General features: G+C 31.4%; 1 protein-coding gene across 4 annotated transcripts; it reads left to right on the top strand.

Moving 5' to 3' along the window:
- Positions 1-668: 668 nt before the first annotated feature.
- LOC148239329 (uncharacterized) lies at positions 669-23,369 on the top strand. 4 transcript variants are annotated; one of them, XM_088189558.1, is made up of 18 exons: positions 669-1,852; positions 14,655-14,728; positions 14,803-15,460; positions 15,524-15,712; positions 15,778-15,948; positions 16,020-16,113; positions 16,182-16,276; positions 16,336-16,467; positions 16,529-16,698; positions 17,305-17,522; positions 17,595-17,797; positions 19,343-19,425; positions 19,498-19,632; positions 19,692-21,015; positions 21,460-21,568; positions 21,868-22,494; positions 22,665-22,977; positions 23,111-23,268. In XM_088189558.1, the coding sequence occupies exons 1-18, from the start codon at positions 889-891 to the stop codon at positions 23,132-23,134; spliced, it is 5,583 nt and encodes a 1,860-aa protein (XP_088045684.1). In that variant the 5' UTR covers positions 669-888; the 3' UTR covers positions 23,135-23,268. The 4 variants fall into 4 exon arrangements, with proteins under 4 accessions (XP_088045684.1, XP_088045665.1, XP_088045676.1 ...); XM_088189539.1 differs by having other exon boundaries at positions 22,665-23,369; XM_088189550.1 differs by having other exon boundaries at positions 16,182-16,264; positions 22,665-23,369.
- Positions 23,370-26,224: the final 2,855 nt, after the last annotated feature.

The following is a 26,224-nucleotide window of genomic DNA, read 5'->3' on the forward strand; positions in this document are numbered from 1 at the left end:
TATTAAATGAACTTATTTACTCTCAGCTAATATTATAATTTATCGTTTTTTGTTTTAGTTTTTTAAAAAAAAAATGCATTCATTTATTTAATATGTTTTAAATTAAATGGTATTTATATAAAAAAAATACTAATGAGCTATAATTTATATGTTGTCCATGAGTACTTTTTTACTTGAAACGGTCTTTGTTTTTAATTTTTAAATGCTTTTAACTTTACCAACTAACCAAAACACATAAACTTAAAATCTATAGCGTGTGACGTTTCAAGGCATGCCACATTAAAATAATTTTATTAGAACGACGAGAGCTAAACATAAGTGCATAATAAAATTAGTTGATTATGTAGTTATTTTGAGCAACACAATCGTACGGACGGTCGCGACTTATTTATAAGTTATACATTTAATTTTATTGCGACAGTCACTGGCAAGCTTACAATGAATGGATAATTTACAATCGAAGCGCAATGCTAATGATTACATAAAAAATGTAAAACGTTCGTTTTGGTGGTGCATCGTGTTCGATGGCGAAATTCTTGGAAGTGAGTCTGTAGAAAAACGTGTATATAATTGAAGTGGTAAACGGAAATAACGCCAGAAGAGAATGAAACTGGTGCGAGAGGGGAGATATGCGTACTGAACGGAAGATGAAACCGGGAACGACGCCCAGTGCGTCGCCAGGCGTCGGTTCGGGAACTCTTCGTTCTTGGCTAGTCTCTAAATACATACAAATCATAATTGTGTTAAAGTTAAAGTAGTGTTTCAAACCATCGTGAAAGTGAAACTGTGCTCATGGAAGATCGTAAAGATAAACTGACCGCGAGTGGGAAGTGCTGAAAAGTCAACAACTCTTTGACACTCGTATGTTTTGATGCTATTATTATAAGAATGGATAAGTCACCGACTACTCGAGATGCGTCACCAGAAGATTCCAAATCGGATCAGGTGGTTCCGCTGCACCGAAGACGCTTCGACGCTAAACACAAGGTTTTACCAGACGAGCTGAACGCGCTCCCCAATGCGTCATCTTCCAAAACCACTCCAGACAATCCCAGATCGTTTTGCGAAGATCTAGTCGAGCGGCTTCAAAAGAAAAACGAAAGCTTGGAAGAATTGAAGCCGCTATTCACGAGAACGACTCAAATGGCCGTAGCGACCATATCCACAGAAGACGCATTCGATCACTTAGACAAGTTATACAAACTAGTAGACCAGCTACTCATACTCAAAGATCAAAATTCAAAGATACAAAGGCGCGTGAGAGATTTAGAACACATTAAAAAATTACAAGAAGTACATTTACAGATTGAAAGGGAGATGATCAAAACGAAGAGTGCCGATACCGACGCCTTCTTCAAAAATGAAGCAACTTCAATGGATATGGGAGAAGAGTATGAATACACGGAAGCTCTGCTAGACAGCATGTTAGCTGCCGGAAGGAACGCCAGTTTGAAGAGAGCTAAATGGAAGAGCCCTTCAAGATCCAAGCTGAGACAATCAGTGATCAGAAATCAGAGGAGTAGATCGATGGGCGGTGAAGAATTAGAGTCTTGTCCGTTACCAGAAATCGACTATTCAGGTAGCTTATTAATGCCGTATAAAAGCAGATCAAGCTTGAGGCGAGCTTCGGACATGTCGAAGAATGGAGAAAAATCGAAAATATCTAAATGGACGAGGGTTAAGGCAGCTTTTAAGTGGGAAAAGGCTCACACTGGAATTTCGGAAGACATGCCAACGACCAAATCATCGGTTTCATTGATAACTGCTCCATCGCCATCTTTAGCAGCCATGCCAGCTTCTGAGTCTTCTGCGTCTTCGACAGAAGATGTCAGTGAAATGGTGACATGTCATCGTAAGTAATTTTAATATATTCCTAATACTTCGAGTTAACCAAGTAAATTGTCTTGGGAATGTGATTTAGAAAGATATTTTGGAAAAATCAATTCAAAAGATACACTTGAATTCAAGGTTAAAAATCTGATTCTAAAATTATGTTAAAAAATAAATAAATTGAATATTTAGTATGTTTTATATTTTTTAATTTTGCTATTCAGTGTCATACGTAAAGTTAGTTACTAATAGTACTTTTCATTTATATATACAAATAAATGTACAAGTGACAAAATTTATTTTCTACTGCTTTTTTGGAATGCGATTAGTATATAATTTATTACTTATTTGATTTGTATCAAAGGAAATGTCAATTCAGGAACACACGGAATCTTAAATACAAACTTATATGCATATATATTTTATGCGTGAATAATCGCAGATAGAGAATACGTGAAATTGAAAATTAAATACACAAAAAGAAATTATAGTATTTTTTGTGATTTTTAAGTATAAAGAAAACATTTTAATAAATTTAAATTGTGTCGATATGTCATATTTCTAAAATAAGTACTAAAAAATTAGCTTTATCTTTAAAAAGCTTCAGTATTTATAAAACGCACTCTATACAGTATATGAAATAATTATTTAAAAATAGCCTGTGTTATGCTTGACACATGTCAACTGCATAAAATCACTATTGTTACTCACCCATTGGATTTTAATACATTTTAAAATATTTTTATGTATAAAATCACACATTTAAATATATAATAATGAACTTTATTAGAGTCGAAAACAATTTGATTTTTTTCGAAAGTTTATATGACACAAGTAGTAGGTATATATACATATATATACAGGCATACCTCGATTTGCACGGTAGATATGTTCCGCGAAATTCCTCGTAAATTGAATTCTCATAAATAGAACATAGGGTGGCAAAAAATAAAATTTCGCGTTAATCGAAACTTAGCACTCCATACAAAATTGGGAGATAGGTTATAAAAAAATCGCGTAAAGCGAACACATACAATTATATGTGTATATATGTATGTATATTCTAGTATATCAAACCAAAAAATGCCAGTGTGATAAAAATATTATTTATTATTACTTCACATGTATGTACTGAAAATATTATTCAACAATTCTTTGTAATATGTACATAACTTAAGACGAGATAACAATTTTAACATTTCTCTTTGTCGCTGCTGTATTCTAATCTAACCGGTTGTTTACTTATAATTGGTTCAAAATCATTATCTCAATCGTCATATCTAGCAGCAGATTCTTCTGGATTTACCCTCGCTTGCAAAATTTTTTAAATCTCGCTGAAATTTAACACAATTTTTTTGACCGCGTTAATGCGAAACCGCGTAAAACGAGTCTGATCATAATTATATTATTTAGGGGCAAAATAAGTAGCAAACGCTTATAATAAAAATAAAGGAGATCAGCATTTAAACAATGTATACTCATATTTATGTTATTCAGGGTCAGATCAAATGGTCAAAATAAAAATATTGGAAAGCAAAATTAAAATATAGGACGATCAGAATTAAAAAACTAATGGTAATACTTATGTTATTCAGGATCTGTTAAATGCTTAGAATTATAATAGCACACGGTCAGAATATAAATATAGGGCGATCATGTGAATTAAAAAATATTATTTAATATAAATGGGCAATTAATTATTTATTTTAGAAATATCTTATAAAATATATCACTCGCATCTAAACTGATGGACTGGTTAGGTGCGAACGAGTGGTAGCGAGCGAGCTTGGTCAGAACAGTGAGCACCCCATGAATAACTCCTAATGCATTTGCAATAAAAGCGGGAATAACGATAGAGCGGCGGCGAAGAGCACGCCTGGCTCGTTGTAATGACATCTGACAATGTTGCGAGACCAACCAAATAAGCTGCCACTATAACATCTTAATAATAATCATGTTTTATTATGCTATCTGTCAGCATAAAACTGACCTTGAGGTTAAAATACAGAGCAAATAATGTAAATACTGACTAATTTTTTATATATATATATATATATATATATATATATATATACTGTAATAAATAGTATCGGAAAAAAATTTTTTGCTCATATGTCAAATTACCATTTAATATATGTACATATATAAATTTTGATCAGTCGAATTTAAATTCTAACCATTTAATATAAATTCTGAGCCGAAAAATACAAGCATATGTCATAAAAAATTTAAAAATGTTATAATTTTCAAACGATGATTACTAACGGAAACGTCTGCCAAAGATTTATATATTTTTTTTTTATTGTTACACAGATTCAATGACGATGCGAAATCACTCTTTCGGTCAAGCAGTAATGATCTAATTTTCGGCAATTGAGAACTCAAAATATTTATTATATTTCGATGAACTAAAATATTTATTATGCACATTACTTAAATATTCAATAAGGTTTATAAGATGCTCGTTTTTATTATGCGGATCGCGTGTCACTATATGTCGATTTATTATGTACGATACGTTAGTTCGTAGCGTCCTCGAATATGGCTCACATGTCCGGTATTCATAGAGAACCAAACTGGAGAGAATTAAGATAAAATCAGTCTGAATTTAGATATTTTTATAAAATGTATTTGTTTCCTAGTGCCATTTTTCTTGTGGGTTTGAAATACAATTCATTGCATTCTTACGAAGTGTATATTAAACAAAGTACGTTTTAAAATTGGTGAGGGGCCCTAGCTTATTTAGTGCCTCATGCAAAACCGAAGTTGATCCCCGCCCATAAATTATCAAATCATTACATATAAAACATGAGCTGATATACAGTAAAATACAATAATCAAATAATAATTCACCAACAATTATCTTTCGCGATTAAAAAGCATTTCAAGATTTATAGTAATTAAAAACTACATAGTGTTTTTTTGGCGTATTATAATTATTTAATAAATTCACGCATTTAAGACCTAAAAGATAGTGGATTAACGCCAAAAACAGCGCCGAAAACAACTGTATGGTATCCACAGAACAAAGAGTATAACTGATGAAGTGCAAAGAGTGAAATATATTATTACAATGAGAATATTATCGAGTCGCTCTACTATTAGGGGGTTAAAAAATATGTGTTAATCCTTTGATATGCTAGCATTAAAAATATATAAATAAATTTCTGTGCAATCCCTTTTTAACGAATGTAAAATTATAATAATAATAATATGTATTGCAGTTTTAAACATAAACATTTTGTGGCGTTTTTAAAATCAACCTTTTGACGGAAATAATTTATAAGTAATTTTACGGAATAATTTTTAATTTTTAGTGGTCTTTATTCGTGTGTATACGGTTGCATGTATACTCGCCAATCAATTTTTGGTCTTAAAACTTTTTGAAAGAAATGTTACGCTTTTATTTTGATTTTTTGTTGTTCCAGGCGATAGCCTGTGCAGCCAGTCTATTGGGCCGACAACCCGTTGAAATAAAGTACTCTAGAGAGTCACGATTACGTCCCTTATTCTTGACGTTGCGGCTAGTACGCCAGCGCTTTAGTAGGTACGAACCATATATTATAAAAACATATCGTCTGATTTTATAAAATAAAAAAAAAATTCTCACGCGTCGTAATTTATTAGGCAGATTTTTTTCTTCTGTTTTTAATAAATACAATTTGAATTTTAATATGTATTAAATTTTCAATGAGTAATACATTCATTTATATTATTTTTTTGGTACCCTCTGTTGATTTTTGTGCAAATAATAAACATACAACAGGAAACGTAGTATAATTGAGCATATTCTATAAATATACTATGTTTAAAATAGTTATTCTGATATATAAGAACAAGCAGAGTAAATATAATATTATACATACGTATATCGGATTCTCTTATGAAGGCAAATATGCGGAAATGTTCTTACTCCTTTGATACTATTTAAATTACAGCTTCCGTTGATGTGAAGTTTCTTGGAATTGCATAAATCTATGTTGGAATTCGATAGGAATTCGTCGGAGTGTTGATTTAATCTCATAAATGAGCGTGAACGCTTTATATTAAGCTGTTATGTTATGCGTATAAAATATCTCATTTGCCAATGCTTTATTTTGAGAATTGTTCAAAACTAAAACTTTACGATAACTATCAAACAATTTACGACTACAAAAGCTCCATTAAGATCTCAAGTAATGTTGGTTTATATCTGTAATTAATATTTAAATTAAATGCGTATTTCTATAATTTAATACTTCGATCTAGATTTCGTTCTGCGTAATTGGAATCTTCTTTAATGCTTTAGGATCGTTAATGCGCACGTCGATTTGCGAACACCCTGTGCTTTTAAAGTCCAAAGAAAATACGTCAACACCCACGCGTCTATTCTATTAGGTGGTCCCGATTTTTCCTTTGTATAAATCAAACAGTGTGCAATAATATTTAATGCTTAGCCACAGAGAGATTTATCGCGAGTGTTTATTAATAATACACGCATACTAGTGGCCAAAATATAATATTTAATATAAATACATTTAAATCACGTTGTCTATACACGTTAACGTGTAGTGATATAGTATTATATAAAATTACATTATATTCGGATATGACGCGTAACGCAAAGCCGGCCAAAATGTTTCGTGTTCATTGCCCTAAATCTTTGGCTCGAATGTTTTGACAGTCAGATTTCATTGATGCAAAAGAGACGTTATTTATGAATTACTTTGGCTAAAAATAAAACGTAAATTCGTATTAAATATATATATTTACCCAAAAATTCCTTGCATTGCAATATAAATATTCTAATAATATTTTTTAGAAATAAACAAATTTTTACATAAAGTAATTAATATACTAAAAAGTTTTATAAAAGCATTTTCTGTTGTAGTGCTAGTTTAATAGCATCAAAATAAAGTCATTCAAAACAAAACGGATTATGCAGAATCAGAGCTTTATTTATTTATTGTAAATCTTCCGTTTCAATATGATATGCATTAGCAATAATCTACAATCACAGCTTACAATATAACAGACATTACTATGCACGACCTAGCTCAATGATATTTATATTTTTTATCACGATATTCATAAGTTAAATTAGAAAATTGTAGGAAAACTTAATCTATGATGATCGGTCGGAATTATAATTATATGTGGGAGATCCACCCAGTTGCACAGTTAATGTTACGGTCATTCAAATGACAATTTAGAACAAACGAAAAGGAAATAGCAACGCGTTTTGACAAAAGGGTTAATAACAATAAGATAATACTCAATACCACAATTGCGCAATTAAACAGGCACCCTATTAGCACGCCAATTAACCGCTAGTAATGACTTTGTGTGGTCCCACTATTGTCTAATTTATTCTTATTGATGAAATTTTAACGCGAGTTTCAAGAATAGGATCTCCTATAACAATCGTTTCACAATGAAACGATCTGAAAAGCATTTATTTAACATAATACAAAGTTATCTTATTCGCGTCTACCGAATATTTTCTGCCGAGATTTGGGTCATATATTTTTTAACGTACCGCAAAACGCCGTAAAGTGTCTGAACGGGCAGAAAAGCGTACGTTTTGTTACACTGGCGCTATTTTGGCACCGACCGAAGTGTGGGAGAGCTTAATCGTCAGTTCCGAAAAGCGTGCTCGCTCCACTTTTTAATATCAAACGACCGTAAAATTGGCCACGGGAAGAAGAAACAACGCCGACGCGTTCCGCCCAGTCGATAGACAAGTCGTTGGCTTTGTGTTTTTCTCTTATTGTTTAGTATTCGGATTGGGAAAGTCGCGCTTTGATATTGACTGGCAAAAACACAACAGAAGGAACGTCAAATGAGAGTCGAAGAGTTGGCAACCCCTGCTAAGGAATTTGGTCATCTATTCCCGTCTTGCGATAATGTGTCTTGATGTAATACTTTTTTGTGTACATGTTTGAAATTAGCTTATAGATAATATACTATAATCTTTTTTGGTATTAGATTCATAAATAAATCTGTTCCTTTATGTTTGAATACCGAGTGGTGTCGTATGCAACTAGTAAAATCGTTATACTGTTATTCTCTGCCTTTAATGTACACATAACGACAGCAACGACACGATTTTATTGCTTTTGACGTGGATTTTTGACTTCTGAGAAGGGATAATTGTTTTATGCGCTCTCTTATTAGTCAAAATTCGGTTTAGATATACTCATAATCATAATATTATTATAAAAAGTTTTCACTGTGACGTCATTTGGAGGGGGGGGGGATTAAATGTATGTTATTCAATAAAATACTATGAATCTTATCGAAATTAAAATATTAAAAAAACACTGACTTTTGCCCCCTCTGGAAAAAGTTTAAATGACGCCCCTTTTATAAGTGAAACCATTGTGGTCGCTTCCCGATCATGATAATTGATACCAATAACATTAACATCTAAAATCGCAACGATAAATTTTAAATCTATCTCTTATTTCTCTTCATATCATATTGTTTTACTTTTGTATAAATCTTAACATAATAAACCGATCTACTATGTTACTATCGTCGCATAGAAAACTTATATTTAATTCTATATAAATTGTATATATTAATATAAACAAATATTTAAAACTAAACTTGCCTTTGGTAATGTGTAAATATTTATATTATATACTATTTCAATTTGTGTCGATGATTATAAAAATAAACAATTTTATTCTAATTTAAAGCGTATTTTCCACACACGACCTTCAGATTGTAAACATGGCGTTTATTTGTTTTCACAAGTTTAATAGTCTTCCGGGCGCTCAAAATATAAACATGTCATTCACATTTAATAATTGAAGGTCTTATTTGGGCTAACTGGAATTATTTCAGTGTATTTATTTTTATTGTTTTTATTTATAAAAACTATTACCAAGACGTAAATTGTTGTACAAAATAGTTTTTCAAGATATTTTTAAGAGATTTATTACCATTTTATTGATATACTTATACCCAGTGAATGCCTTTTGATGTACTTTGACTGATTAATATTAGTTTTTTGTAAGGGTATCTCGAAACAAAGTACATCTACTATTATATAAAACCAGTTAACTGAAGGATTACATCCCTGCAGAAATCAAGTTGCTTTTTTTGCAAAGTTAAAAGCGCCAGAACATTTTTTTTTACTTTATTTTACGATATAAATTCCTGACTTTTTTGCTGTCTCGAGTCCCGGGACTTTTAATCCTTCATTTAATGAATTTTTTACTGTCGAAAAAAATTAATAAGCATTATATTTTACTCTATATAATAAGAAAAAGAGATTTAAAATCAAATTCGAACTGTTTCAGTACAAACAGTATGTTACAAATATGCAACATTATGAAAATAATGTTGCATATTTGTAACATTATTAGCTATTGTGTGTACAATATTAGCTATTGTATGTACAAAAAATCGATAAAATTGTGTATTTAAAATGTTTCATAAATTTTGCTGAATTAACTCAATTACAGCTGATCTTAATTCTGGTGATTTGACGCCCCTGATCAAAAAGTATGTAATAATAAATTAAGTTTCTTTTTGACGCCCAAACTGATCAGTAATTTATACAACATATTTTATAAAATTAAAAAAAGTTTAACGACATGTACACTCGATGTACATCACAGTAAAGGAAAGTTTTAAGAGATTATTTAACTTCTGTGTGACACTGTATTCGTCTAAGTTGAATCATGATAATTTCAGCTGCTTTGAAACATTAATTAATTTCTTATATTTATAAAACATAGTATTTTGAGGAAATAAAATTATTTTTTAATTTGAATATTTATTTTAGTCCTTTTTTCTGTTTAATAATATCGAATCTTATCTATTAAAATATTCGTCATTTATACTGATAGGCTATGATGCGATGATTTTCAGTTATCTATTAATTCTTAAACATCATTCAATCATCTACAATATCATTTTGCATTGTAAGTTAGTTATTTTTGTAAAATAATTACTAAAGAATTTAAAAATAATTTATCAACCATGGAAATATCTGTAATTGTTTTTCGCATTCGCACATCCTGTGATTTTTAGTTTCAGTATCTGAGTCATATTCGTTTTCACATTTTCATAAACGTAATGATAAATTTTAGTTTCATAATCATCGCAATTATAAATAAACAATTTTTTTTTTACCTATTTTATAAACCATTATCTTATTACTTATTTTATATTTTTTTTTGAAATTTTACGAGAAATTGTGTAATTTATAGAGTAATCTAACCGTTTAGCGCGCAAATGAATTATTTTGGAATTAAGGGTTAAAAAATTTCTTTTTAAAACTCTTATTATATATAAAAGTAATTATCATAAAAAAAAAGATTTTTTTTTTTGAAATTTCGAAATTTCTGTCGGTTGATATATCGACCATTGACCACTTAGCGTCATATTCTAAGAATATATTTATTATATAATAAATGATCAAATAGTAGCACAAAAATATCATCTATTGTTTGAAATATATTACATATAAACGTTGTTGTAATGTTTTAATTTGATTTTTGATTTTATCGTTTTTTGACCGATAGCAACAACTTTATTTCATATGGTTGATATATCAACCAAAGAGCTTCCTCGACGACGTATTTTGATGCTAAGGATGATTTTATTATGGATAGGTATTGAATTATAGACCGTAATGTCGTCGGTCGATATATCGACCGATTTCGGCCTTTGCGCGCTAAAGGGCTACAATTTAACTGTTACTCGAAAAAAATTCTCAAATAAAAATTTTAAAAATACCCGTAAATAATGGCTTGTGCTTAAGTGTGACTTATGGGGAGAATATGAATATATAAAATCATCTTATATTAAAAAACTATAATAATTTATTTTAAAGGTAATTTTTTTTAGTTGTGCGGAAACAATCCGACAAAGAAATATGTCCAGAAAACGGACAAAGGCCGTAGAACTGTGCTAAAATTTCAACGTAGAGCAGAAGTATTGCTGTCTATTTTAATAATGAATATTTGTCTTGCAACAATTTTAGAAAATTGAAAAATAATAAAACAAAGCTTGCTATAAATAAAAGTCTCATCGGATATTGATGAGAGCATGAAAGAAGTTGAGCTATTAAAACTAATTTATTGGCAAGAAAGGTTTAAAAACTAGGCTTTATAAAGAACTAAGTGCACTTGAATTTTCAAGTGGTCCAAATCTGCCCAATAGGCGATTGGCACGTGCGTTTATATAATATAATATTAGACAATTACTTGAAAAATTTGAGTTGTTCAATTATAATAATATTTATTAAATTTAAAATCGCATGTAATTAGTGTGTGAAATTTTTTAGCAATGAACCATAAAAAATAAAATTTGTTTCGGTTTCTAAACCATTGTTTCTGTTTTATTGTATTGTTAAACGCGATTTTTTAACCCTTAATTTGTTTTACATTTACACGAACATATTTTTTTTGCCAAAATAAACGCCGGAAAAGCTGGTAACAGTTTTTTTACGATTAGGGTTCTCAATCGAATATTCGTATAGTTGAAAATCGGGCGAATAATACGAATAATCGAATATTGACAACCCTAATCACAACTACAGAGTTGCAGATAAATCACGGATGATTTACTGCAATTCCTAATGTAATATTTTATTAGATACTTACAATAATTAATTATGCTTTCTCAAAGCATGCGAAATTGCAGGTCTTATTATATATTTATTAATTGTTCATTACATTTTAATATAAAATTAAGGACAGATTTTATCTCTAGTAACTTAAAGTCTTTGACTTAGTTTATATTTATATCAATGTTACACCTGATTATACATTTTAATTTTAACTGATTGAAAGCTTTTTTCCTTTTACGAGAAAAAGTATTACTGCGAAACTTTTAATGGGATTCTGTATTTAACCATTTATCGAACCATAACATTTTATGTGTATCTACCGTTCGATGGGGAGTTTTATTAAAACAAAAAATAGTGTCTTCTGCGAATTCAGCGGTTATATAGCTTCTGTGTGGTTTATTTGTGAAGTCGCTCGTAAATATTGTGAATAGCATGAATTCTAAAATTTAACTTTGGGGAAGATCGTCAAATATGTTATTTTACTTAATTTTATTTGTATTTATTTTTACTAGTTTAAAAGTTAATTAAGGGTGCCATTTTAACTAGAAACATTATTGTAAGAACAAGATCAGAAAAATAATACTTGAGCTAAAATATTCGTTAGCTCACAGTGACTAGGATATCGCACCATCGGAAGCTTCGGCGTCTCGTGTAATTTATTGGCCTCAAATGGCCAACGTTGACCAGCTCGCGGCGGCACATGTTCTTCTGGCCCTGGTCTGCGGTGTTGGCAACGGCTTTCTATTTGTGGCTACCACCGAAATAGCCATAGTCTATTTTGGTCGAGTGGGATCGGGGCGTCTTGACGCCCAGTGGCGATTGCCTTACAGCGGCTCTTTGGTAACGGTTAGCACATGGTCTTCGCTGGCTGGACCTGTCATCCTCTATTCTGTACGCTGCTAAATCGGATATATTATAATATATACGCGAGCACACGTTCCCCTGTCTGCGCTGTTAGATCATCGTGATTCATACCGCAGCACTCGCAATTTCACGCTCGTTTTCTTTAACATCTAAAACTAATGTGAGTGTTGGTGTAATTTATATATATTTTTAAATTAATTTAGAAGTTCAATTTGAATGGAATTGGATTGACAGGTATGTAAATGGTATGTTCTTAAATCTAGGTCAAACTAGGACATCCGTACCTCGAATACTAGGACACGAAACACATGTTGATATGAAAGAAGATAGATAGCTATGCGGAATTGGAGCGAAGGAAATTATTCATATTCTTAAATGACTATAAAGCTTTATACTAATTAAAGCTCTAATTTGAAGAACTACCATTGTCACAAAAAGAAATCAATTTCAATCACAAATGAACAAGCACAATCATCCGGTGAAACATCCAATGAAAAGGTAGACAATTTTTTTTAAGAAGTAAAGAATTGGCAATAGATACGCATAGATGTTCTATTTCTACAGATGTGGAGATTGAATTCATATAAAATAACCATGTACATAGATTAGGCAGAAAAATACATATTTTAGAATTTTGGGAGGTATATAATAAAAAAATAGGGGGGGGGGGTGTAAGTTCAACGCTCCGACACTTATTTTTTTATCACTATATTAATTATTAATTATTATCATTAATATTATATTATTGTAACAATTCATATAATTTGCTTATAAACAATAGAAGAAATAAAATCTTTTAAAATATGGTAGAAAATTATTTTTTAATACATATAAAAACATTTAAAAAATAATCATTCGGAGCTGAACCGAAAACCGTAAAAACCGATATTTATTCCGGAAGCGAACCGATATATGTATCAGGCGCGTACAGTGAGATACATTCTATTTCGCTCGCTCGCGTGTTAAGTGACGAGAGTGAGTGAGAAATAAGGGCGTGCCTTACATGCTTTCCGCACGCCCGCTTCTTCTCACTCACTCTCGTCACTTAACACGCGAGCGAGCAAAAGGGAATTTTTAATTGAGCCGGAACGAAAAAAATAACAGTTCCATCCCCTACTTTATTTAATAAATTTATATTACAAATATAATAATAAACACAAAAAAAATAAAAACCAATTTGGACATTAGTCGTTTTTCGGGCATTTACATTGACTGCTTTTTTTCCGATAAAACTTTATTTTTTTAATATAATAATTAAATTAAATAAATATATAATTTACAATTTGCTCATATTTACTGCTTAAGTTTAATGTTTTTGAATATATAAATGCACATATACATTAATTCTAAAACATGTAAAATCGGAAAAAATATTAATTTAGCAGAAAATAATACAAGAGTAGCTTTTCAGTACCACTTAAACTTGGGTGATTAAAATCTCGGGACAGATGTGCAATATTTCTAATTATTAACGCAATTGTTCGGTAATGAAATCTCTCTTCCATTGTTGTATAGAATACTGTTTGTGACTTTACTTTAGAGACGTATGATTTTTCTTTTTGTTTGTTCAAAATTAGACCTCTAAATTATAACAAATTGTATGTACAGGTGGTTGAAACCCTCATAACTATATAATTTTCATGAGGAATGAAAATTAGTCTATGTTTTTGTTATCGTTGAAGAGAAATGTTGCTGCTTGACATTTGGCGATTTCGTCGCAATACTTGTAACATGTTAAATATACATCTGGGTTTACTGTTAATTTTCAAATAAAGAAAAACAAGTTGTAGTAACTAAAATCTAAATTATTTACGCAACAATAAAGCAATCTATTGCCATTGAAAAATCTGACAAAGACAAACGATTGTAACAATGTCATATTTATAATAATCTTAAGACAACATGTCAATGAATAGAGATTGAAGTGCACTATTTTATTATGCTCATTTTTCCCATAGCAGCAACAGTTCACTAGATATCATATGAGATCATATCGTAAATTAATAATACAATTATTTTTGCTATTTTTTTGTCTGCGATAGCACTATCTGATTTTTGCCATAAATTTATGGGGTTATCGTTGACAGTGCTTACTCAACAACACAAATAGTTAATACTACAATTAGTCAAATAACGTTAATATATAATTCAAATCAAAATAGTTATGTACTAATGGGCTGTTAGATATTGTATTTTCTACACTAATATATTGTTAAGACAACTAGTATAAGCATATTTCTCATTACTGTTAGCTTATTTTTATATTATTTTATAAATAAAAAAATATATGTGTTTATGTCTAGATAATAGACTTTATTCAAAATCACTCAAAAGATATGGTTATATTTAATCAGTTATTTTTTAATTAATTTTGTTGTATAATTTCTTTTAGATGAAGGAACAAGACGTAGTAGATCTTTGGATAGTGCCGTAGTGTTGGATCCGATCTCTTGTCAATTAAATCAAGTAAGTGATTATGATTGATAAGGTCAATTTATGTAATTGAGTTGATTGGAAGTACATTGAATTTGTATATACAGCAAGAAGAGGAGCTGTCAAGTCCCAGCGTGAAGCTACATAAAACGCCATGGGGAAAAATGAAAAACATCATTCAGACCAGGAAGGAATCGGTTAAGAAAAAGCAAAACAGGAATAGCATTAGAATATCTTCTGATGGTAGAACGAGCGAGCATTATTTATCTGACGGTGGAGGTCTATCGCAATCTGAGTCATTGGAAATATTTAGTCTGGAAGAAGGTAAAATTCCAAGAAGAAAGATATCCAATCAAGAAAAGAACGAAGCAGTCGTTCAAGAACTGTCGGATTCAGCTAAAAGAAACACGCCTACACTGACATTGACTTTACCGTCTTCTGAAGAATTGACAAACGGTGTGTCAGTTCAAGCCGAACATCGACTTTTAACGCAATCACATTCAAACCCCATTACAAGAACAGTGCACGAAAGTCACGATCCAAGAGTTTTACAGAGCCATGCTTTGAGAAAGCAAAAGTCTTTAGATATCGTCAAGAAGCAAATGAACTCACTGACCGCATTAGATTCTAGCGATCCTGACACTAGCTCACCTATCACTCAAAGAAGTGATTCTAAATGGAAGAAAGTAAAGAAGGCATTCTTAACATCAGCCCCAACTTCGACTCCTTCAAGTCCATCAAGAACATCTGCGTTCTTTTCTTATGGTATGCTATTAAAAATATTTTATAAATCATTTTTATATATGTATATATAAATATATTTTTTAGAATCTGATGATATGATTCCTGGCAAAAATGAAAACGACGATGAAGATCAAATCAAGAAAGACTATAAAGCACTCCAAAATAGATTGGACAAGGAGTTCAGCGAAAAGTTCTCCAGTTGGAATTCTCACACTGCCATTTTAGGTCATTCTAGAAAAATGGATAGTTGGGATAAAGTTAAACCGCCGATTGGTAATATTAACTTTTCAATTGAAATTAATTATTCGTTTATAAATAAAATGTACCATTTATTTCAGTGAGTGGTAAACAAATCAGAAGTTCAGACTCATTATCACCATCTGAAGAGAAAACATCTGATTTCAAGAAAAAAGTGTACGATTGGCAGAAACCCAAAGGAACACACCCATCTAACTTTGCATGCGTGCCGTCTCAGTCTCAATTATCCGAAGATTTCCGAAAAAAACTCGGTATATATAAACAAAGTAATGTCGTATGTATTGTTTGATGAGGTCATTGATTATATGAAAACATATTTCAGAGGAATGGAAGAGATTGAAAGCTACTAATTCAGTACCGACATATACCGGTGATGATTCTGATCGGATCTCTAAAGAACATATTAGAGACGAAAAGTAACTATTATTTTAATTATATAATATGATGTTTTAATGTTACTATGATTTCTATTGTATGTAATTAGATCTTCAAAAGCAAAGAAAACACCACTACCACCCAACAAAGAAGTTTTAGTACAAACAGGGGCCGGTTTCTTCAGATTCGAAGGCAACTATATAAGTAATCTATATAATAACACATTGTCAATATAGATGTTATGTTTAAAATCATATTTTCAGGTATATCAAGATCGTTCACTCGAAAGTTATATGAATGGGAAAAATCTAGGGGCATAGCACCGGAATGCTCTACGTCGGCTCTTCTGCGTGAATCTCTCGCAAGGCCACCTTTACCAACACCGCGGGTTATGGGTATAGATCATAAATTTTCTAATGAACTTTATATAGAATCTAAACAATTATTTAATTTTAGTAAATGGACCTTGGCCTTCGACATATCAGATAAGCGATCGGGTAGGAATGCGTTTACAAAGATCTCAATCGGCTGGAAGTGTACGTGATGATTCCGTTCCTCACATATCAACATCAGCATCAAGTTTATCTTTGACTCATATTGATGATTGTAACAACAATCATCATCACGTAAGTTTGATTCTTACTCTTCAATAATAATTTTAAGAAATTATAACTCTTGAAGTTAGCTATGAATAAAATAATAATTATTTTATGAATGGTTCCAAACTTAGCTAAATTTACTTACAAACTTTTTAAACATTTATTTTATTATATACGTAAATCTATTTATAAAAAAACATACTCTATGTATTTTTATAAATGTATAGTCATATAATTTTTTATAAAATATAATAATAATAACGCTTTTTGAATGAGGATAATTTAAATGAGCAATATATAAAATAATTGTTCCATAAAACGAATTGTTTGTGCAATATTGTTGGACAGCATTAGTCAGAACAGTGAACACCTTATGAATAAATATCTGCAACGAATCCTTTTCCGAAGAAAAAAATCTGAAGATTTACCTCACATAAATGCACAAACAATTCGTTTTATGGAACAAAGTATTTGTTTAAATGCACATATCTCTTTAAATAATTCCCTGTTAAATAGCACCCTTTTTGAATTGATTAAATTTCTTAAACGCAGAAATTTTTTGGGTAATTTATTAGATTTTATTTATATGAAATTTCATTATGCAATATGTGTTTATTAAATTTATATTTTTAGGAATCCGATATGGGTGAAGACTGCTTTGACACTGGAAGTAGAGATAATGGAAGACTAGGAACAGAAAGTGATTCAGACGGTGGTCCCGGAGCTGTGTTAGTGGAAGTGGAAGATGAGGTTGAAGAAACAGCAGCACCTTTAGTTGCTTGCTCGCCTTGTGCCGATCCACAAACTCCTGTCTACCGATACGGTCAAGCTCAAGAAAGACACAGAGCTTGGTATATTTACCTGATCTATACAAAAGTTGATTCATGACTTCATTAAACTAATATCCATATTAAAAATTTTAGTGAAAATACCGAGAGAAAACTATCACCCATCACGCAAGCGATATCGGTTCCACTTCATTCATGTGTGCAAAAAGTGTCTAGGTTAAAGTTAGCTATTGGCCAGTTAGTGCAGCAAGAGCAAAACGTACAAAAGTTACTCATGGGTAGGAAAAATGTCAGAGATAGATGCGACGATGTGTCGAAGAAAATTGGGGAATTGAAAGGTTATTATTTATTATAAACAGTGGCAACTTGTCAGAGGAGTGTCACATGTTTTATTATTTTATAACTATCCTAAAATATCATATACAGTCTAGTTTAAGCGTTAATACGTTAAATCATTGTTCATTATAGTGACAATACAAGGGTGAGTTAAACGAAATCTTTATTTATTTTTTATTAAACGATTTATTTGACAAAAAAGTTACGAAAGAACATATATTTTTATATGTATACTGCAAAGCATTCAATATAAGTTTTCTAGTGGCAATTGTGTGGTCAATCATGAACCATCTGCTTTACCTTTTTGCCGAACCTAAATCTCTTTCTCACATTGCCTCTTTCAACACTGCATAGATGTAAGAATTTTAAGGCCAAGATCTTGTAAGTACGAATGTTCAAGACAATCATAGCGCAGATCTTGGAGTGCTGCTACTGTTTATCAGGTAGCGTGTCATGTTTCATGTTTCACGTCGTTTTGGTTTGAATGCTGGTCGAAGAGGAGCCATTTAATTCACCATTCATTAACTACTACAATGAGCACTGAAATCATCAATGACTTAGTTAAGAAAATTCTACTGCAAAACTCATGCTATCCCATAATTTTCTAGTCCACTCGTACACTTGCTAGAGTGACAGACATGCATCACCGTACTGAACTTTCATTCATCTATGAATTTAAATATTTTTTACCCTAACTATTAAAAAACTAATTATATAGCGCTGTTCTATTTTGGTATATGTTGTAAGTGCAGCAGCTATTTTAAGCTACTGCTGTGCTTTTGTATTGTATACTTAATTTAATAACATTTTCCATTGCAAGAACCACTGCTGTTACCGGTAATTGGACCCTACGAGACCAACCCAATGGGCGGCATCAAGCTTTTAAGGGCCAGATGAGCGGGATCCACCCCCCTTAGTACTACATTATTTGTTAGAGTCTCAGTAGTGTTTCTCCCGAGCGTTTTGGGAAATGCTCTTCTGACCACCTGTATATCTGTTGCATTACATTTGCAAAGCATTAACTTTGCATGCTATTGCATTTTTTGGTTCATCCTTGTACATCACTTTACGTGACGCCTCAGTTCCAGATTTAGCTCTCGGTCCCTAAGAGCCGAGCCCTTATTGGCCAACTGTTGTCGAAATGCAATGCTTTGCTCGTCATTGGTAGTCCAAAGGACGCTTCCTCGGTTGGGTGTTCACAGAGTTTACTTCGTCTCAAGAGCTTGGGAATTCAAGCTCAAAAGAGGTCCCTCACTCTCCCACACTGTTAACGGCGAACTCCAGCATGTGGTCGACTGGCGCCGGCCTAATTCATACTGTCACCAACTTTTAAAACGTGCGAAAATAGAGAGGAAATGTGTTTTGAATTATTATTGCACTTTTAAGGTTTTCATTTAACTCGCCCTCGTCTAACATATGATTTTTTAATTGTTTATGTGTTTGAGAATTATGTTAAGTAATAGGAATATCCAAACTCCAAATCGTTACAATAATTCTATGTAAACATAACTAAGTATATTAATATGTTTTTGATATATATTTATAAGGTCAATCTTTAAAGAATACCTCTGGGCTTGGCGATATGGAGCGAAGAATTATTAGACTAAATAAAGAAGAAGAAATCTTGGCGGTATAAAAATACATCAATTTTCTGATATAAAATATATATTTTATAATATTAATATGATTTAAATTTTTACAGAATTCTTTGAATGATAAAATAAAAGCATTTAATGCTTCATTTGAAAAGTTTAATAAGAACGTTGAAGAATTTAGGGCACTGTACTATGAATCAGTCGGTTACTTATCTGATAAAGTGAAAGAGCTGTATAAAAAGGTAAACTGTTTTATATCAATAGTTATCATAGCTATATATTGACTTTGAATAATTTTTAGGTTGAAAACTTGAATGCTCTTATCATTGAACGATACAATGCAATCGATACAACGTCGTCAAGCAATAATATCATCAATGACGGTTTAAACAATATCACATCATCGCTAGATGAAATAAATAAAGATATGAATAAAAAAGATAGCTTATGCGTATCGTACATAATATCTAAACCAAAAATAAATAGTAAAAATGAAGTAATGTTAATAAAAGAATCTGAGGTTAAGAACGAAAATGATAAGTCAAAAGCAATTATTAAAAATATTTCATCTAGTGACGATCTGAGTGACGGTTCTTCCAAAGGCGCTAAGAAAAAAATCAAGAGTTTGAACGAAAGAAGCGGTAGTTGTGTTATAAAACGCAAGTCTAAATCAAGACAACGTCTCGAAATGGAAAAATCTATGCATTCTGATAGCGATAGTGAAAATGAAGTGAACACAGTCACCGTAGATATTCCGAGAAGAAAAAAACCTTTGAGAACTCGGTATCCTTCAGAATCTCAAGTAAATTATGTTCGACAAAACAGTAATACTGATTCAGGTGATAATGTTTTTGTATTAAAATTGAGATCAAACTCGCAGAGTAATGCAATGGGAATGGAGAAGCATCACAAGTGCGCCGTTGCTTTGAAGAAAATACCCGTTGATAACTTTTTAGAATACAACTCCGATGAACATTCCAAAGTAGACGATCCACTTGAGATATTAATACCAGAACAATTGTCTTTCAGTTTGCCTACTGAAACAATTGAAGTTGAGGCTGCAGATCTATCTAATACAAGGCCAGACGTCTTTGTCAAAACCACAAGGAAGATATTCTCACCTATCAGAAGAGACAGTAGTGGTGAAACGAAAGCCGTTATCGGATTCGACTTAGAAGAGATTGCAAACTCTATTAAGAGTCAAAACAAGGATGATAATCTACCTGATATTGTTATGAGTAAAGAAATTAAGATGAAACTTACAACTCAACAGAGAAATCATCCGATATTTGGAAGTGAATCTTTGAACAACATTTCTCATAGTCCTTCACCATTGTCGTTGAGAAAGCAAGCGCATTCAAACAGCTTACCAAAATTTGTTCCGGTGAGCAGAAATGAATCTGAAGAGTCTTTAAATCATTATGTGAATCGACGCGGATCTGGAGATAGATTACCACCGATCCCAAGAGGAAGTCCTATATTATCTAGATCAGGCACTCCTTGTGGACCAAATTCGCTTCCACCGTTGCCCGCGTCTCCGCCGTCATCAAGAAAACCATCAAAAGAAACAGCACCATCGATAAGAATCATGATACAAAAGTATAACATGAGATTGAATGAAGAAGGTATTTGAATATTTAAACTAATGCCATATTATAATTGTAAAAAGTGTTAGAATCTTGAAATTTATGTACTAAAATCAAATTACTCCATAACGTCTCAGACTAGTATCGTTGAGGTTGCCCTGGCGCTAGCAGACTCTAGTGCATTTTTATTTATAAAAATGTGCATTTTTATTTATAAAAATGCACTATTATAAAAACCGGTCCCAGCTGCAAAGTGACATCTATTGCTTTTAAATTATATTACACATTATAAATTATTATTAATTTATATAGATGTCACTGATTCCCAGATTTTCATTCTGGTAGTTAGTCTTACTTATAGGTATTCATTATATTATTCATTATTTTAAAAAAAAGAACAAGAAAGAGGAAATAAGAGTCTTACCACTTTTCAACTGCACTTAAGATTCTTTTACAATTATTTTTTTTTGTTTTATAACTTAGGAAGTGAAACTAAATCACAGAATGGAAACAACACACCTCCATGGAGATCACCACGCTCACAAGAACGGTTTGCCCATGAGAATCGAAGACTTTTGCAACAGAGTGTTAGGTATGAATTCATATCATAAGTACACAGGTCCGTGTCTAATGCATGAAGTTGGTTGTGAATGAAATAATACTAATATTTTTAATGGTTTCGAACTATTTTAATATGTTTTAATTAATAAAGGTCAGCTTTTATAACAACTACAATATTCAAAAAGTTTATATATATTTGGGATTATATTAGTATTTTTAATATTGTAATAAATATAGAAAATTTTAGGTTAATTTTGGTTTTTCAATGTGTATGTAAGTACATATAAAATATAGTAAATCATAATATATCAATTAAATTAATATTTGCAGAAACAATCCGTTCATCAATAGAGAAGTCAAAAAATCAGCAAGCGCTTCACAAATCATGAGAGAAAGTCATCAGAACAGCAACGAAAATAAATTTTTACCAATAAACTCTAAAGATATCATAACAATGACACCACCACTTCCAAAAAAGTTATTGAGAGGAATACTGAAGAGCTCGAGTGCTGGTTCCTTAAAAAGTACATTACCGTCTTCACAGATTAACGACTTCCTCCTGAATAATGAAGTAAAAGACGAAACTTTACAAAGTAACGATATTATTCTAATAGATGAACCAAAATTAGATGCATCAAACATTGAATGTAGCATTTCTATAGAAAACGATAAAAATATAGATGAAGACTCATCTGAGTCCCAAAGAAACTCAACTATTTACGGTAAAAAAATCGATTTGGACTTGTTGAGGATCGTCAAATCTTCTACTTGTATTCCTATTCAATCGTACGATAGTGATACACAATATGTATCGTCTGAGAGTTCACGTAGAGCGATGAAGTTGAAGAAAGCTAAGGAATTATTCTTAGCTTCCGGATCTAATATGGATAAGAATAATGGAAACGGAATAAGAAAAGACAGGAACACGTCGAGCAACATTGACTTAGTAGAAAATAGGTAATTATATTCTTATAAAGTAATTAATAATATATTTAAATCCATATTAGAAAAAATAGAAACAACTACACATTTCTTAAAATATTTTCTTTCCTCTAGTATGATTCTGGTATGCTGAACTTAACTTTAAATTAAGATTGTAGTGATTTATTCTTATTTATTAATTGCAGATTAAGTCAAATCAGCTTCAGCAGCGATGTAAGCTACGATGCCGATTCTACGTCAACTGTAACCGGTAACTCTACCGGGAACCACGACAATAACATGCTAATAAAATCAGCATCCGTCGGCATGATCAACGTCGAACGAAACGCTTTCGATAGCTTCAACAAACAGAATCAAAAGAAGAACAAATCTGATAAAGATAATAAAGTGGGAAGCAGATTTGGTCTATCAAGTCTTGCTTCTAAGTTCAGAAAGGTGCGCATGAGAAGCAAGAGCAAGCAGCCGGAGAAGACCGAAGAGAAGGAGAAGCTCGATACGGTGACTAAATTGTGTAGACAGAGTTTATTGGTTAATTTGCGCACTGAAAATTCAATCAATAAAGATAGAGATCAAGACGTGAAGAATATGAACGAAGTTCTCAAATGCAGCACTGATCATTCTATCGTTTTAGCCGGAAAGACGGGTGGCGCTGTAGCGGTCAACAACGAAGAAGCCTTCGCTCCGTTAAACAGAACGTTTTTGAGGAGCTCGTCGGCCGTCAACAGTCCGGGATGCAGTAAAAGGGCATAACACTATACGATTTGTATAGTTATATAGTTGATATGGTCCAAGTAAATTATATGCTTAAATTGTTATAACTTTAATAAGATTAATGTCATAAATAAGGATACTATAATATTATGTGTATGTAAAGAACGCTTAGTCATTTATTGTGATTGAAAATTAAGTGCATTTATTAACTTTTATTAACAAAAGGTCGACTAACTAATAAACAAATTTTATACGTTATGAATATTATAAAACACGACTGTTATTTATTAAATCTATTTTTATTAAATGTTTAATTGTATTGATTATATGAATAAATTATTTTATATTATTTATTTACAAGTTGGTATTATGATATTTCAAACCTTATTTATCTAATCAGTACATAAACATGTCTATTTTTCAATGGCCGTATTGTCTAAATCCACCAATATTATCTACTCCCTAATGTAGCACAAGTACATCTCCGGGTGTCCCTTTACAAATGAAACCATTGCGGTCACTTCCTGAAAACAAATAGAGATAACGAGTAACAATTACTATTTGTTAAGGAAGACTAAGTGTAGCTTCACACGTGCCGGATGGATTCGCCCGGCACCGGGCCGGCGCCGTATAGTGTGGGTGGTGTTGTATAGGCTAGTACTTACCATTTCAGACATTCCGGATGGCCAGCGCTGGATGGATTCATCCGTCTCGTCTGAAATGGTAAGTACTAGCCCATACAACACCATTCATACTATACGGCGTCGGCCCGGTGCCGCTGGTGCTGACTGGCAAAAGTTGGCCAGTCAGTAATTATTTTAGTGAAGATTATTTGATTTCATTAAATGACATGGATTTCTCTGGTAAAATTCAAAAGGGGGGGAGGTTGCCCCACTTGTCTCCTCCAAATGACGTTCCTGTGTAATTGTCGATTACGTATTCAGAAACGAGTTTTTTTAATTTCCAAGATATTTATGTTCCAAGAAAATTTATATTTTAACAGATGAAAAATAACCATTCAAATATAAAACAAGATGGCCGACAGTAACATGACAACAGTTTTAAATAATTTTTCTACGCGACAATAATTTTCATTATTTTGTTCCATTTGACTGAATATAAATATTCGGATTGCAAATTAACTACGTGTGTTTTAACAGTGAAAATGAAATATATATTGTGTGTGAGGATTAGAAGAATACATTGATTAGACTATATAAACAATCATAAAACAATCTTCGTGTTGAAATCTTCAAATTTTGAGTTTCGAGGCCGAAAAGTGAGTTTTTCCTTTTACAATACATAAACATTATCATTGCTTCCGATTTAGTGAACATATACGTTAGATTTGACTGAATATAATCACTCGAATTGCGAATGAATACTTAGTACATATGAGGATTGAGGTTAATGTCAATCAAACCATATAAATGCTAATAAAACGTATTTTTTTATCTATTGATATTTGAGGATACTATCTTTCACGACGATCGCATGACAATGATTGTGATACAGTTGGCTATTTAGCTGATGAACTTTGGGTACAGCAAAATAAATTAAAACCATTATTGCAGCAACAAAATTCACCTAGATCGTTCCGTTCCGAGCCACGACCCGCAATATATCACCCAACGGATAACACATAACTGTGTAGTTTCTTGGATGGTATCTAATAGGCGACATTTTACAATGATTATAAATATGTGATTGCATACCTGGAATGAGCGATAGCCAAAATATCTAAAAGTGGGTTATTTTTAACTCCGATGTGCCAAATATATATATACGTCATGATTTTTTATCAATTTTTTTTCTGTGCAATCATTTCTCTTTAGGAACAGCCTAATTCAGGATATTCAGTTACTTATTTAGTATTTTCTTTATAAAAAGATAATACACTGACAGTGACTTCAACTTGGGATGATTCAATTTTTGTCTATATATACCAATTCTACGTTGTTGTCATAAAGGTATTCAAATTTTTCAATCATTGCTTCTGAAAAATAATTAAAAACAATAATAGCTTTATCAAGAGTTAAACATTAAACACATTATTACTACTAACATAATCCATAAATTAAATTTAATCGACAATCTAAGAACAAAATTAATGAAAGTTACCATAAGGGATTAAACACATACATTGACATATCTTCTTTAACTGACAAATTGTCGCAATACGTCATTTTAATTGTTTGCCATACGTAAATATTATTAGATCTTTTATTGCTTCTGAAAATTAACAGTAAACGATACTATATAGTTGGTAAAATGTAACTTTTTGTTTACACCGACATGAGATTTTTCATTATTACAATCATACTATTGTAATGTGCTTAATTAACTTTGGTATGTATATCTGTAATTGCCAAATCACTGCTGTTTGTCTTTTAATATTTGATCTTAGAAAGTTAAATACTTACTGGCACTCATAATTTACAGTTTTGTTTATATTGTCTATAATTCATTCAATGTGCTACATCATTTTGAATCATCTTCAATTAACACTTTGTAAGAAAAATGCTATGATTATAACGTATTTCATTGTTTATTTGATTACACTAAACCGTGTGTGGCGTGCACTTGACAGATGACAGAAGAGTTGTCATATGTAAGCAAATTTGACTTTTAAGGGAAATCCCACTTTTGGCGCGCTTGCAAACGAACTACGCAATTGATTTTATCGACTCAAATTGTAAAACACATCAAAATGTGTAAAAATATCATCAAGTTCTAAAAAAACAATTTAAAACTTAAAAAAATATATTTCATTTATAAGGGATTTTAAATATAGTATAAATAATGTAGATTTGTATTGGCTTCGCCATACAGAAACAAGGTGTAATTGAATTTTGGCGAAAGTTGACAATTTAAAGTTATATTTCTTAGATATTTTTTAAAATTTCGCTTAAAAAACATTTTCAACAAAAAGGGGATAAATCTCAAAATAAGTACTATTCGCAGTGTCTATTTTTATTTTATTGTAGATTTTAAATTTGTTTGGTTTATTATAAATTTAAAATACAGGGAAAAT

This window comes from Plectrocnemia conspersa, unplaced genomic scaffold (genome assembly GCF_051122295.1).
Source record: "Plectrocnemia conspersa isolate PC_06_02 unplaced genomic scaffold, ASM5112229v1 ptg000001l, whole genome shotgun sequence".
Taxonomy (NCBI): domain Eukaryota; kingdom Metazoa; phylum Arthropoda; class Insecta; order Trichoptera; family Polycentropodidae; genus Plectrocnemia; species Plectrocnemia conspersa.

Excerpts from the sequence above, each read along its gene's own strand:
- LOC148239329 (XM_088189539.1), top strand. The coding sequence starts at position 889 with ATGGATAAGTCACCGACTACTCGAGATGCGTCACCAGAAGATTCCAAA. Across the intron at positions 16,277-16,335 it reads ATTCGAAGGCAACTATATAA|GTATATCAAGATCGTTCACT; the intron begins GTAATCTATATA and ends TCATATTTTCAG. Across the intron at positions 22,495-22,664 it reads ATTGACTTAGTAGAAAATAG|ATTAAGTCAAATCAGCTTCA; the intron begins GTAATTATATTC and ends TATTAATTGCAG.